At 39.5% G+C, this 13,827-nt stretch overlaps 3 protein-coding genes across 4 annotated transcripts; 1 reads left to right on the forward strand and 2 right to left on the reverse strand.

Annotated features, from left to right (window-relative positions):
• Positions 1-7,116: 7,116 nt before the first annotated feature.
• On the reverse strand, positions 7,117-7,744 carry LOC6733117. Of its 2 annotated transcripts, none has more exons than XM_002080158.4 (3): positions 7,584-7,744; positions 7,349-7,530; positions 7,117-7,284 (listed from the first exon to the last, which is right to left on the reverse strand). In XM_002080158.4, exons 1-3 carry the CDS (start codon positions 7,632-7,634, stop codon positions 7,158-7,160), a joined length of 360 nt encoding a protein of 119 aa, XP_002080194.1. In that variant the 5' UTR covers positions 7,635-7,744; the 3' UTR covers positions 7,117-7,157. The 2 variants fall into 2 exon arrangements, with proteins under 2 accessions (XP_002080194.1, XP_016025833.1); XM_016177958.3 differs by having other exon boundaries at positions 7,117-7,300; positions 7,584-7,743.
• A 1,873-nt stretch (positions 7,745-9,617) lies between these two features.
• LOC6733118 (dynein light chain roadblock-type 2) lies at positions 9,618-10,138 on the reverse strand. The gene has a single exon (XM_002080159.4). It carries the CDS (start codon positions 10,023-10,025, stop codon positions 9,732-9,734), a length of 294 nt encoding a protein of 97 aa, XP_002080195.1. The 5' UTR covers positions 10,026-10,138; the 3' UTR covers positions 9,618-9,731.
• Positions 10,139-11,232: 1,094 nt separating this feature from the next.
• Positions 11,233-13,090, forward strand: LOC6733119 (probable phospholipase A1 magnifin). The gene is made up of 3 exons (XM_039295184.1): positions 11,233-11,325; positions 11,551-11,731; positions 11,786-13,090. The coding sequence occupies exons 1-3, from the start codon at positions 11,233-11,235 to the stop codon at positions 12,916-12,918; spliced, it is 1,407 nt and encodes a 468-aa protein (XP_039151118.1). The 3' UTR covers positions 12,919-13,090.
• The last annotated feature ends 737 nt before the right edge of the window (positions 13,091-13,827 follow it).

Here is a 13,827-nt window from a genome sequence, read left to right on the forward strand (position 1 = left end):
TGCCCATATTATACTATTTATTATAAGCCGAAAAGGTTAGATTAATAATTCAACAATCTGATTGAACAGTTCTGGACGCTAGAAGGGGCGTGGACAAAATTTTGCTGGTATATCGATAGAAATTTGCAAGACAAATAATGGCGCTGCCTGATTCTATGAATCTGCATGTCCAATCTCCAATTTCAAGCTTTTATAGTTCCTGAGGTCTCAACGTTCATACGGACGGACGGACGGACGGACAGACGGACGGACATGGCCAGATCGACTTCAATGGGCTTGGGATCCTGATCAAGGATATATGTAAATACTTAATATGGTAGGGAAAGCCTTCCTCCTACCTATTACACACATTCCCATTAATGATGGATACATTATTACTCTTGTAATTATTAGTATAATATACTGGTTTAATTATGACATTATTATTATTTTATTTTAGCAGCAAGGGCGTGTATAAATTCATTTTCATGAATTTTCATGTTCAAGGCGTTTTACTTCTATTTAATTTTGAAATGACTTGATATTTCGTATGACTTGACTGGAAACAAAGGCTGAGGTCAGGGTCTGCCCGCAAATCCGCGCAGCAAATAACTGCGTCCTATTCCTAAATTCAATGCCAACACAACGATGATGAATTCGGACACTTTGTGCGCGTAGTTAAGTCACTTGCTCAAAAGTTATTAGGGATTAAATAGTCAGGGCAAATGTGCCGGCGGTATGTGCTCCATTAGAGCAGAGCATGCCACATAGCCAAGTCCACGTATTCGGACTGAATTTTATGTGTGGCGAGGCTTGCAGAATGTGTCTTTGAGAAGAGTGGGATGTTTACTTACCTTTGGTGAAAGTTTGTGAAAATCCTAAAAGGAAATCCCTCTGGACGCTTCGAACGAGATAGAGTAAAGTTTTGTTAAACCACCTCCCCTTACCCGTTCTATATCCGCATCAGGCACATAGCTAAAGTTCTGGCCAAAGGAACTGGGAACAGTTATGAAGAGCTGATGTAAAGAATTAAAGAGACGCTGCGTCCCAACACCGTTTTGAATTATTTTCTTAAATGATGCTCAAGTGTGGTAGGAACTTTTGAGACTTCTTAATTCCAATCTAGATAAATCAGACGTTTCTAGAATGGGGCCCGCCATCTAAACACTAGTATTCCGTTTTCATATTTTTGTTGGATTTTGAATTTTTATGAGCCGCCACCATCCGTCCACTCACCTCGGGGATCCTCCTTCAGCTTGTTTGCGTGTTGTGGCTTATCCTTTCATAAATGGGTCCAACGGCCAGCTGATTTATGCTACCGCAAGCTGAAGCTGTAGTTGTTGTTTTGTTGTTCGTGGTGCATCCTCGGCAAACGGGCGGGCGTCCTGATGTAGATGGCGGTGTGCAACAATATAACAAAAGAGCAGAACAGAAATTCCAGAAAACAACATAAAACCGATTGATTTATTTTGACAATACTGCCATGCAGTGCCAGTCCTCCCCGAAACACCAGTTTCATCCTCACAACTCCCACCACCGATGCCACGATCCCCGAGTGCTGCAATCTCCAGTTGGAGCTCTGGAGTCTGGTTACCTTTGTTGGTCGTAGTGGCCCACCCATGCGTCTCTGTCTGGGTCCCGGAATCGGACCCATGCCAGTCCACATCGACATGCTTATGTTCCGTTCGCTATTCGGCCCGAGCCCCGCTCATAACCACGTTCTACTCCCGGCGCAGGACAAAAGTTTTCCGCTTTGTAAAATATTATATTTGCACATCTTTCTTATTTTAATCCTTCATAACATTCGTTGGGCGGCAGGGCACAGCCATCTCCCTGAATCTATTCTGAATAGTTTTCCTTCCCCACGATTGGATGGGTCCACTTTGCTAATTGGCCCTAACAATTGTCAGCTGTTGTGTCTGGCTCATTAATCTACATATACTCATACAAATGAGTATGAGTACTGTGCTACCCCAGCTTAGTTACTCGTAAATTGATTTATCCGAAAGCATACAAAAATTTGTAAAAATGCTGGCACTTGTTTGTAATGCATAGGCTAGGCGCAGTGCAACAGCAAAATTCTCTGTGCTAAGACCTCTACATATATTAATAAATATATTACAACAATTTGTTAAAAACACCTCATTTGGTAACGTCCAAATTGTTCTAGTACACTCGTCGAAATCTTCGAGGACGACTCTATTTTGGATAAGTTTGCGGTGTCCGTATCCTGCACGGATGGGAAATGGTTTATTGTTCATTGTGGACTCTAATATACCCCCTAGGAGAGACGCTTCTCTTTATCAGGCCCACACGGATAACATCTCCCATTTTATTGCCAACTTGGATGGATAATCCGATGGATTATGGGTGGCTCTGTCGAAAGGACAATTGACTCGCATTCCTCATTCTTGGTTTCTAGCAATGTACCCCTGTCTCATGAAATTGTTGTTATTTTTTTCGCCCAAATTAATAATGTTTTCAATGTTTCGCGCAAGTTAGTTGATTTAATTTGTCCCAGTTCTCTCTTAGTTGTGATGTTCATCCCCAGACATTATGTTTAGCATAGAGTTTTTAAATATTCTCTCGTCTCTTAAGGAAATTCCAAAATGTAATCTATATTCTGCAAACTTAAATGAAATTAAAAATTCCCTTGTATCATTAGATTGGGTCTCCCTACTGTAGAATGATTGCCTTGAGACTAACTGTAACAACTTCGTTCTTACAAGTTGCCGTGGTATATAAAAGTACTTCCGCAGTTAAGAATCTTACAAACCAATAAGAGGTAAAAAAGAAAAAAGAGAGAAAAAAAGGTCTTATATAATCAGTATATCTCTGAAGTTGAAATAGCCTCAAGACACATTCTTGAACATTCGATCACTTGGCGAGCCAACTGAGATAACAAAAACTTCCGCCCACACAATCGTCTCAGGATTCTCCAATTACTCCTATTTTTCGGGAGCTCCTCTCTTTATAACTTTATTCTCTTAAGCTTCGCTCTTAAGATATTCCAATCTTCCGATATAAACGCAAACATGTCTCCCTGAGTACTGAACTACTGAGTACGCTATCAGTTGCGATAGCCCTGCCAAGCCCACTTCAACTTCGAAGTCCATTATCCCACCCAGTGATAATCCAAAGGCTCCAGTTCTTCCTTTATTGGAATTAATACAAACGTTTAATAATACATAAAAACCCAACTGTGTCTGATGGTGGCATCTGTAACCTATTTGCTTTCCATTTCTCTACAAACTTTAAATCGGCTGTTGCAAGGAATGACCTAGATATGTTAGGAAAGATTCCGAAAAGCCTAAATATTGGGTCGTTATTGCACTTTAATGATCCCCTTAATCCCGACATCCCTTTTTCTAAAAAGCTGTATCTCGAGCAGTTTTCTGCCTCTTGGGATGCCTTTTTCGTCATCATTATCTATGGGTATCTTTATTTCTAAATGGAAAATTTCCAAGATCATGCCGATTCAGAAAGGTTGTAGTAAAACTGCTGTCTCCCACTACAGAGCAATTGTTATTGACTCTTGGTATTGACTCTATTGTGTCGAGATCAGTGGGGTTGTTTCCGACCAGTCTGAAGCTACTTCCGGACTTCCTCAAGGTAGTTCTCTGGCTCCTCTGCTTTTCATTATTTTTTTCAATGATGTTTGTTATTGCTTACAATTCTCGAATTACCTGCTGTACGCAGATGATCCTAAAATCTAGATGACAATTAACACTATTAGAGACAGCTTCTTGTTTCAGTCTGATTTGGACAGAATTTGAAATGCATCAACAAATGCAATGTTGTTACATATAGCAAATGCTTCTTCTCACTCCATAAATAATTCAACTTTGTCCTTGTTAGATGAGATTGTCGACCTGGGGATTCTTTTTGATAGTAAATTCCAGTTTTTTGCGCATTTGTTGGGTTTGGGTTTGTTAAGCGAAATACGTTGCAGTTTATAGATCCGTACTCGCGTCCACCTCTGTACTTTGCCTTCGTCCGTTCTAGGATGGAATATGCTTTTATTAACTAGAGTCCAACTGCCACCGTCCAAGTCAATATTCTTGAACGGCTTCAGTCCCTACAATACTCTGATCCCCGTCCACCGTATCGCAGCCAGTGTTGCTTTGTCCCTTAGAGGACAGTTTGCCTTCGACACTTGGGTTACAGTTGGTTAATGATGGGACAGTTGGTTAATGATGTATTGAACGGAAACCTCGATAATTCTTATTTGTTGGGGTTAATTAATACAAATATTCCAGCAAGAAGTATTCGCAACTTGGACCCTTTAAGAAAGCATTCGCTTTAGTTGGGTTAAGTTAAAAAAACATCTTGAAAATTATTTTTTATGTAGGATATACGAGTAATGTATATATACTGTATAATGTAAGTAGCTAGACAAGGTTCTATGTTTCCATTGGCGTAAAGAATCGCTTGTTCTGCCTATTACAACCGATTCAACGAATCTAGTATACCCTTTTGCTCTACGAGTAACTGGTATAATAAATAATATTTGACGGATACTCGTTTCTAACATAACATTTAGGATAACATTTCATTTATTTCATTCATTCAGTTTATAACTTAGCATGATATGAACATGAACTGTTCTTCCTCTATTAATACCATAACCAGTGGTCCAGTGGCTTTTTTACCAGTTAATAGTTCCAAAGGACTGTTTTTTGTGACTCTATTGGCCGTGCAATTCATAGCCAACTGAACTAAATGTAAAGCTACCAGCCATGATCTCTTTCTCGTCTCTACAGCTGTTAGCATAGCCTTCAAAGAGCTCATCACGCGCTCAGCCTGGCCATTTGCGCGGCTAGCATCCGTTGAGACTACAAAACTAAAACTGTTTGAAGTTACTGCTGGTAACACTGCGGTCGCTATCAACCGACTCGGAACACCAAAAATGCACAAATGCATAAATATGCATCAACGCAGCTGTTAGTGTCGAGGCAGAATGTGTTATGCAGAAGAACATACTTAGCGTCTTTACGAAGTATCACATATTCTTTGATGTCATTCTTACCACTTCATTTGCCGCTGCATATCTACATATGCTGATATGCACTGTGCCGTGGTATGGAGACTTTCAGTATGGAATGCAATTCCATTTCGACTTTGCCTGAGGTTGACTGACAATTTACATGTAATGCAATTCTCCACAAATTTTCGCACGTATTTGGACCTATTTTGAAACCAATACTGCGTGTATATCCAAGGTCCTTTTCCAACCCAAGTGCATGATAGCTTCAGGGACATGGTTTATCATGGACCCCTAGAATGCTCGCGGTATTACTGGCAGGCACCTATTTCGGCCGTTTCTCTGTATCTTTCGATGCAGTTGTTGTTCATGTTATAGGAAAAGCCAGCACTGGCTATCTAGTGCTGCATATCGTCGTTAAGTCTAATAAAAGTCTCCTTCTTTGTGCTACGATCAAAATATCATCGATATAAACTGATAATCGACTAAATGTAGAACTCGGCTATTTGGAATACCATTTATAGACTTTAAAGCACTTCCAACTTTGGCTTTCAATGTTTCTGCAAGTTCAGTTTTTCATTTATTTTTCCATTTTACTCGCCAATATCTATCGATATCCCAGAAAAATGATTGTTTTCGCGTTTGCACAAGCTGATTAACGGGTATCTGATAGTCGGGGAACGCGACTACAGCATTCTCTATTGTTTTTCTTTTAATAGGGAACACTCAGCTCCTGAATCAGAAAAATATGGATCAGCCTCACCCATTTGGTAGATCTTTATAGTTCGCATGTCCCGCTTTGGGGTACAGTTGCTATGTGTAGGGTTAATATTGGTTGCCTTCGTGTCTAGACCCATTTTGATTCTTATGGCCTGGTTTGCCACAAAAGTGGCACTTCATGCGCAATGAAAACCCCCGCTTCTTGCATTCTTGACCATAGTACCTTCTGGTGACTTCTGATCTGTGCGCTTACCAAAAGTATAGGTTCGCAGTTGTTGAGCAATTTCGCTTCGTGTATGCAAGTTCGTTGTGAATATCAAACGCTATAGTCCTTTGGCCAATTTAGCCGCATGTGCCAGCACTTTCTTCATTGCTCATTTTTCACCACTTTAATTCACTGTAGCAAATTTGGGATAATCACAGGGACGCTAATCCTTCTAATCAGCTGCTAATGGCACATACCCAAGAGCTTCTTTCCAAAATATTTTCTAACATAATTATGTCGACACTTTTGCCCCACGCTGCATCGTCATTTGCAGTGTCATGGTTAAACTTTGGTAGCGTTACTTTCCTGCGGCGCGTCAATAATAATAATTCCAATATAATTCCAATAATGCACGCCACTGGAAAGTAGGCCGATCCCACTTCTGATGACGGAGACTCGGTCCGTGATTCTTCGTCTTCACTGTCCATGTCAGTAGAAATTTCGCAGTTCGGTTGTCTATGACGATGGTCCAGGGTTTTCAAAGGGTTTCAAAGCCTTTAGTTGCATCATTACTTCCAGCGGTGAGGTATGTCAATAGGGCGTGTCTGAGCAGTCGGAGTATCCAGAAAATTTGCGATGGTTTCACGATTGGTTTCGTCCGTTAAATTGAAGGGCATGAAGGTGGAGGACAGGTGCGAAGCTAAAGCAATTGCCTTCTCATCATCCGTCTTAAGCCAGATGCCACCTCGCTTCCACATTGAGAACCCACTATTACTATCTGGACCAGCACTCTCCAATAAGGTATCCGGGTTGCTTTACAGCTATTGGCTAGCAGACGGCGCAGTCGATTAGTAGTACTTGAATATTGCTGGTAAATGCCAGGATTTCCTATCACGATGTGTTATCATTTAGGCAAACATTTTTATACCCGTTACTCGTAGACAAAAGGGTACACTAAATTCGTTGAAAAGTATGTAACAGGCAGAAGGAAGCATTTCAGACTATATAAATTATATATATTCTTGATCAGGATCAATAGCCAAAACGATCTGACCATGCCCGTCTGTCCGTCTGTCCGTATGAGATTGTAGGGACAAGGACGCAGCTCAAGTTTTTTGACCCAGGCTGTCACGCCCACTCTAACGTCCAAAAACCGCACAAAACTGACACGCCCACACCTTTTTCATATTTTCATTAATCTTGTAAATTTCTATCCACCCAAAACTCGCACATTTCAAAATTTCTTTTATTAAATTATATCAACAATTGCTACGAAGTGCATGGGTTTACTTTAGTAGTATGGATTACCATTGCCCCGCGAATGGTAAGCTTGACCTTCTGGGCCGCCAAGGCCGGGCAATGTATTATAGTAGTCGCCTTGCCCACTGCTCCGCTGCTGTTCCATTGGAGAGCTAAAAAGAGCTACAAGAATTCGAGGAAAATATTGTATGTATACATACTAAAGCCCGTTTCGAGAGTTCATTTCACGAAGCATTTTTGTGTATCGCAAGGGACTGCGATACCCAGGACCACCAAGCGATGCAGATCCACCATTAAAATTTGAAGATCCTTGTCCGCAATCGCTCTGCTGCTGGCTATATCCTTGGCCACTGCTCGTTTGGTTGTACAACATTTCAAAGCCCTTTAAAAGCAAAGATTGTTCGGGCACATCAAAAAAACTTGCTGTGTACTTACCTCGCCACCTTGGCTATAACCATCGTATTGCATACCATTTCCGTATTCCATGACTACAAATTTTGAACAAAATATTTGACTTGGATTTCTTATAAAATTTTTACAATTTTTTTAGAGATGTTTACAGTCCGAAACCTGAAATGAAACTGGAGAAAACTCATAAAATGCCTGGGAGGTGTACAAAATCAAATGTCACTTTTTCCATAGATAAAGTGATGAAAAAGGAATAAAATTTAAATTATAAAAATTTGTATTTTATTTATGTGTAAAAGTAAAGAATTAATATTTTCACCCACGTATTACTTAGCCTAAAAAGTATATATATTATGGAATAGGATCACTGGCCGAGTGTCTACTTGCCGTCTGTCAGTCTGTATGAACGCCGAGATCCAGAAACTTTGAAACTTAAAGATTAAGAATGCAGATTCTGATGAAGCCTACGCTGTGCTGTTTTTGTTTTATTTCATCATTTGTGTGCTCCAACTCTTCGAGCTTTTACATTTTAGGATAATATATTTTTATATATTTTTGCATGTTTTACATATTCCAAATATAAACTCATTCAATTTTCAAATGTATATATTCAAATCATATATATTTATATATTTCATATTCAAATATAATTAATATATATCCAGCTGTTTATATCTTCTGAATGTTAATTTATTATTATTTATTATTATTTCATAACATTCGTTGTTCTCAATTATTGGTTCCTTCAAGTTTTTTAGCTTATCGTCTTACTTTTTTATCAGCTTTAGATGATGAGTCCAATAGATATATGTAAATTTGATATTCCTACACAGTTAGTGAGGGAATGAACGTTTTTTAATTGGCTTCCGTTTTTTATAAAATATTTTCTTCGACCATGTATCCAGGATCAATTTACGAACCAGGTCAGAACTGTATATTTTCCAGGAATGACGAGATATATCATTTGATGCTATATAACTTGAGTCCTTTTTCGCAAGTACTTGTGACACGCCCACACTTTTAACTATTTTTTGTACCTTTTTCTCATTTTATTCACCAATGTATCTAGCTGAACAACAGGTATCTGATAGTCGGGGAAGTCGACTACAGCAGTCTCTCTTGTTTTATTTATATTTTCATCAAAGTTATAAGTTAGTTCGTTAGTCTTGATATCCTTAAATTGAGTAATGAAATACGTCAACATGACGTCCGGTTATTTAATCGCAATCACCACAGCACCGTTGCTACAGCAGTATCTACTTCTCTTAATATTGAAATGCTACTTACGTTTGCTATCGTTAGATTAGTTTTTTGCAATCCTTGCTATTGCATCGCAGCTTCCTTCTTTCTGCTACATACTATCCAACGACCTCGTACACCCTTTTACCCAAGACAGAATAATTACAATGGTAATACCATATTATATCTTAATTGTATACCCTTACATGGATATTTAGTGTCCACTGTCAAACGACTGGCTGATGGCTACTATATCGCATATCGATGGAAAATTTCAAAGGGAATAACAAAATAGAACAAATTGTAATGTAATGTAATGTAATGTAAATATTGATAGAACTTTAAGGCCAATAGTCAGATACAGAGACAGAGTGCATGCATTTTTCAAAACTGTGAACATTACAGGGTTGTGGTAGTCTTTTGGCACTTTCTGGCACTTTTTTATAAGCGATCCGGATACCTTATCTAGTCCATTGCAGCCAAACTTCCTGCGGGGTAAGGACACGGATAAAGTCTGTAAAATCGCCATAACGGTAATCAAAGCAATGCAAGCCCGGACAATACGTCCTTCCCTCCGTAGCAAAAAGCAATGAATATGCAAACTGCACAGAGTGAGAACGTCGCCGAATAATTAAAATCGAGCTGGATACCGTTTTTAAGCCAGCGGGAGTGAGATCTTCTTCTTCTTTGGCCGGATTAGAGATACCGGCAAACACTTTACGGCGGACAATTAAGTGCGGCTCGTAATCGGTCTGTCGTAATTATAGCGACGCGCCGCGTATTTATCTAGAGCAATTAACGCCAAGCCGGGGAGTCGTATATTTTACATCACCAAAGATGCGCAATTGGACCAGACGCTTTCTCAACTTTAATTAAAACTTTATAAGGGCAAATACATTCAGCGAAAAAGAATAGTACATGGTTTAATACAATGATTTAGGTGCCTGGATTTTGCACCACAATAATGATGTAGTTCTCGGAGGGCAGCACAATCACCTCGTGGACCTTGGTGCGCAGACGTATTGTCACTAGCTCATTGCTAGCATCCAGATTAGTAATCATTTTGGCCGCCTTATAAGTTAAGGTGCTGATCAGGGCCGCGTAATGCACGGTCAAGGTGTACTCCATGGTGGTCTTGATTGGGATAGCGAACGGGTCCAAAATAATGATGCCAGTAACATTGGGGTAGTTTTGGTAGCGTTTCAGCAATTCCTCGATTTCCGCGGACATTTTAAGGACAGTAATACACTTTAAATGTAATTTAATCGATATATATATATATTTATATATGATACTTGATGTGAGTGTTGACAAATCGCACACTAGGGTAATCAATTATACGAATACTAGTGCTAAGGCAGTTAAAATAATACAAATACAAAAATTAAGTGATTCGGCGTTTTAACGATGTAAACCCATGATTTCCCATGAATTCATATACGTGGAAGGAACGATGCTCGACTATTAGCACATATATTTTGTGCACTTTTTAATTGCTATCTAACTACTATCTTTAATTACCATCTAATAACTATCTAAACATGAATTACATAAGCTACAAAATGAAGTATATTTCATGAATGCCTTTTGCTGTATTCACTTTAAATCCCCTTTTAAAATTATGATTTTATCACAAAAATATTTTAGTAAGACGACTACATTTTTACGGTATTAGTTTCGAAAGCCACAACCACATAAAACAAGCCCCACTGAATAAAACTCATTTTGCTGAATGAAACAAAACGCTTTGGTCCAAAAGACATTAAAATATTTGTAACAAGGGAAAAACTTATCGCAGAATAATCCATCCATCCAAATGATTAAAGCCTCACACGATCATACAATTCCTTATTAATGGATTGTACTTGTACAAAGATCACGATAACTGCCTTCAATTTTAAGCTTTAATAGAACGGTCGAAACAGAGTTGTTCCCTGATTAGCGTGCCAAATCGGAAACTCACCAAGCCAATCCTTTGCAGGTTTGCTTTAGTCCCCTACTTAGTCTTGCCTTTTTCCCCAGGAAATGCTAATATACTTGATCTGGTAAAGCGCCATGTGGCGTTACTCGTAACTGCCTGTTGGTCCTAAGCTTCCACTTCATCGGATTAGGAACGATTTTTGCAAAGCATTTTAAACGACTTGGACTTCACTTTTACTTTCGCCTTATCTGTATACTGCACTTTACAAACACAATGAAAAGATAATGTATGGTAAAACTATTGGTTGTAAACAACAAGCTGATAATTGAAATCAGGTGTAAATAAAGCGTTTAACCTTTCCGGTGGCGCCGAGAATTTGCCGCGCCTTTTGGGTCTGTTACAACTCGGTGCAGTGCATCGTCACAAAGTTCATACATATATGTAGAACCGGTCACTCGAACTAAACACTAAACACGTTTCAGTGGGAATAAACGCGTCTGTTTTAGACATCACGAGATGGGCAATTCTCAATCAGGGGCTGACTTAGGGGGTTTAACTGCCGGCGCTCTTATAACGTTCATCTATGGCCAGCTTATAGATACATATCTGGTTTGAGCTAAATTTGTATGTTGGTATTAATATGAATTACATATGATCTTTACTTGAAATTTATCTAAATCTCATTTTTGCTTTTGCTTTTGCTCCTTGCCGCCCCCTGAGCACTCTATTACAACTCCTCCTCTGTCCGAGCGGGCTGCCGATCTGAGCCGCTTGAGCGTTTGCATTACTTGGCGTTGCCCAGCTATGACGCACTGGGGTTGTCTCGAGACATAGTCTCAAAACCCAGAATGCATCGAGCTATTGGAGCATATAAAGCCCCTTGGCCTGATCGAACAGATCCACAAAGTGCAAAAGCCATTTGGATGGAAAGCTTCAATAGCTGCAGCTGATTCAATAAGTTTACTAATGATGCGGACACGTCTTTTTGGGTTATGGCTGTCTGTGGCTACAATAGGTGAGTTTATTTAAATTGGCAAAGAATTGTGTCGCCTCTTAATAAAGCTTTAAGGTATGAGAATGCCAAAAACCAATGGAGCCATGGACGATTACGATGCTGAGATGGGCGAGTTCATGAATGCTCTACCGAACCTCGATGATACCCCCTATGGCTTAGGCCAGCGATCCGATATCTCAACGGAGCCGGAAGAGGATGATATATTGGCAAGCCTGGATGATGAGTATGAGGAGGCTAAGCATTACGTCTGGAACACTTGTGACAAGGATCTCAGCGAGTCGCGGGGAATCGGAAAGTTTCTGGACCTGCCCTTTATAAAGAAGATAGCAAGTAACCTAAATCCATTTGGCAGCAAGAAACTTCGCATGCACTTCTATCTCTTTAAGAGGGAGTTCCCTGAGTGTGGCAGGGAGGTGGATTTCTCAATCGAGCGCAAATGGAGGCATTGTGGCTTTAATGCTTCTCTGCCCACACGATTGATGATACACGGCTGGATGAGCCAGTCGCGTGGCTCTTTCAATCGGGATGTGAAGAATGCATACCTAAAAAAAGGGGAGTACAATGTGATCGTAGTCGATTGGAGCGCGAGCTCAGCCAACTTAAACTACTTTTCGGTGGTGAAGCTCATTGAGACCTTTGGAGCTGAGTTGGCCCAATTTATAAGGAACCTCAATCGTCAGTTTGGAGCTGACTTCGACAGCATGTATCTTATTGGTCACTCACTGGGAGCTCAGATCGCTGGTTCTGCCGGGAAACGTTTGAAACCGATTCAAGTAAATACAATATTTGCTTTGGATCCCGCAGGTCCAAAGTTCCGTCAACGCGGAACCGAATTTCGGATAGATCCTAGCGATGCAAAGTATGTGGAGTCCATGCATACGAGTGCTAACTTTGGTTTTCGCCGTCCTACAGGCAGTGCCACCTTTTATCCAAACTATGGAGCCTATCAGCTTAGTTGCTACTACCTAGGTTGCTCCCATATTCGATCATATCAGATGTTCGCCGAGTCCATCAATTCGCCTTTGGGATTCTGGGGGACCCCTTGCATCCGAGACAATGGAAGGTGGCAGTGCGATCATAGCCAGCGACAATCCATCCAGATGGCGGGTGAGCCTTCGATTCATAAAGAAGGCGTTTTCTACGTAAAGACCTCCAGCAGTGATCCATTCGCCCTTGGAAAGCACTAAGGCTGTAACAGATTATTTTTTTAATTTTTTTAATATCCTTGCTGTACGCGCATATTCAATTCTCTAGTCGTTTAGTAAAAGAGTATATTGTAAAAGATTTAACATTATATAAATAACTTACTAACTAAATATAAAGAATATAAATATTAAAAATATTTATATATATATATAAATATCAAATAGTTGTTTGTTGGAGAACAATTGTTTTCATACCCGCTACTCGTAGAAAAGTATGTAGCATGTACGAGGAACCGATTCCGACCATATAATATATATTCCTAGTCAGGATCAATAAAAACAATATCAAAAATGGGGGCGTGGCAGTTTTCGGAGTTTTGTGGGCGGTTTGTGAGCGGGTTTTCTATTCAACGCTCCATATGAAGGCTTTACATATACTAACTTTGGAAGTACCTGCTAGTTTAGTGGGAAAACTGATGTAACATAACCAAAGACACTAGAATAACTATTCTAGTGTCTTTGACATAACCATAACCGACTTCAATTTCGTGAGTTTGAGCAAGAGGGTACTGTTTTAAATAAATTGGGGGCTATGTGTTGTACCTATTACGTTAACAATGGTATTTGTAAAAGTTAATTTGTCTCCTTTTTATATTGAAGCCAAGTTTCAACTTTAAATTTTCCTCCTGATGATCTAATCGAAACTGTGAAAAACACTCCTTTTTTATTCATTCCTGATTTGTGGTGTCTTTTGAATATAAAAATATTTGGTTCTTTCCGATTCTGATGTAATTAATTTGTGTGTTTTATCAAAAAGGGTAACTGTACTATTTTTGTAATTTATAACTGACTGTCCATTTTTCAACAATTTTCTTCCGATTATAATTAAAATTATAAGAAAAACTGCGTACAGAAAATGGTTGATTTATTTTTAAAATACTATTGCTGGGT

The sequence above is a fragment of the Drosophila simulans genome, chromosome 2L (genome assembly GCF_016746395.2).
Source record: "Drosophila simulans strain w501 chromosome 2L, Prin_Dsim_3.1, whole genome shotgun sequence".
In the NCBI taxonomy this organism is placed as follows: domain Eukaryota; kingdom Metazoa; phylum Arthropoda; class Insecta; order Diptera; family Drosophilidae; genus Drosophila; species Drosophila simulans.

Bases quoted from the DNA above. Each gene is read 5' to 3' on its own strand.
- LOC6733117 (XM_002080158.4), bottom strand. From the start codon at position 7,634: ATGGAATACGGAAATGGTATGCAATACGATGGTTATAGCCAAGGTGGC. The intron at 7,531-7,583 runs GTAAGTACACAG...TTGCTTTTAAAG, and splicing joins GTTATAGCCAAGGTGGCGAG to GGCTTTGAAATGTTGTACAA. The intron at 7,285-7,348 runs GTATGTATACAT...CCAATGGAACAG, and splicing joins AACTCTCGAAACGGGCTTTA to CAGCGGAGCAGTGGGCAAGG.
- LOC6733118 (XM_002080159.4), bottom strand. From the start codon at position 10,025: ATGTCCGCGGAAATCGAGGAATTGCTGAAACGCTACCAAAACTACCCC.
- LOC6733119 (XM_039295184.1), top strand. From the start codon at position 11,233: ATGGGCAATTCTCAATCAGGGGCTGACTTAGGGGGTTTAACTGCCGGC. The intron at 11,326-11,550 runs GTTTGAGCTAAA...CTCGAGACATAG, and splicing joins AGCTTATAGATACATATCTG to TCTCAAAACCCAGAATGCAT. The intron at 11,732-11,785 runs GTGAGTTTATTT...TAAAGCTTTAAG, and splicing joins GCTGTCTGTGGCTACAATAG to GTATGAGAATGCCAAAAACC.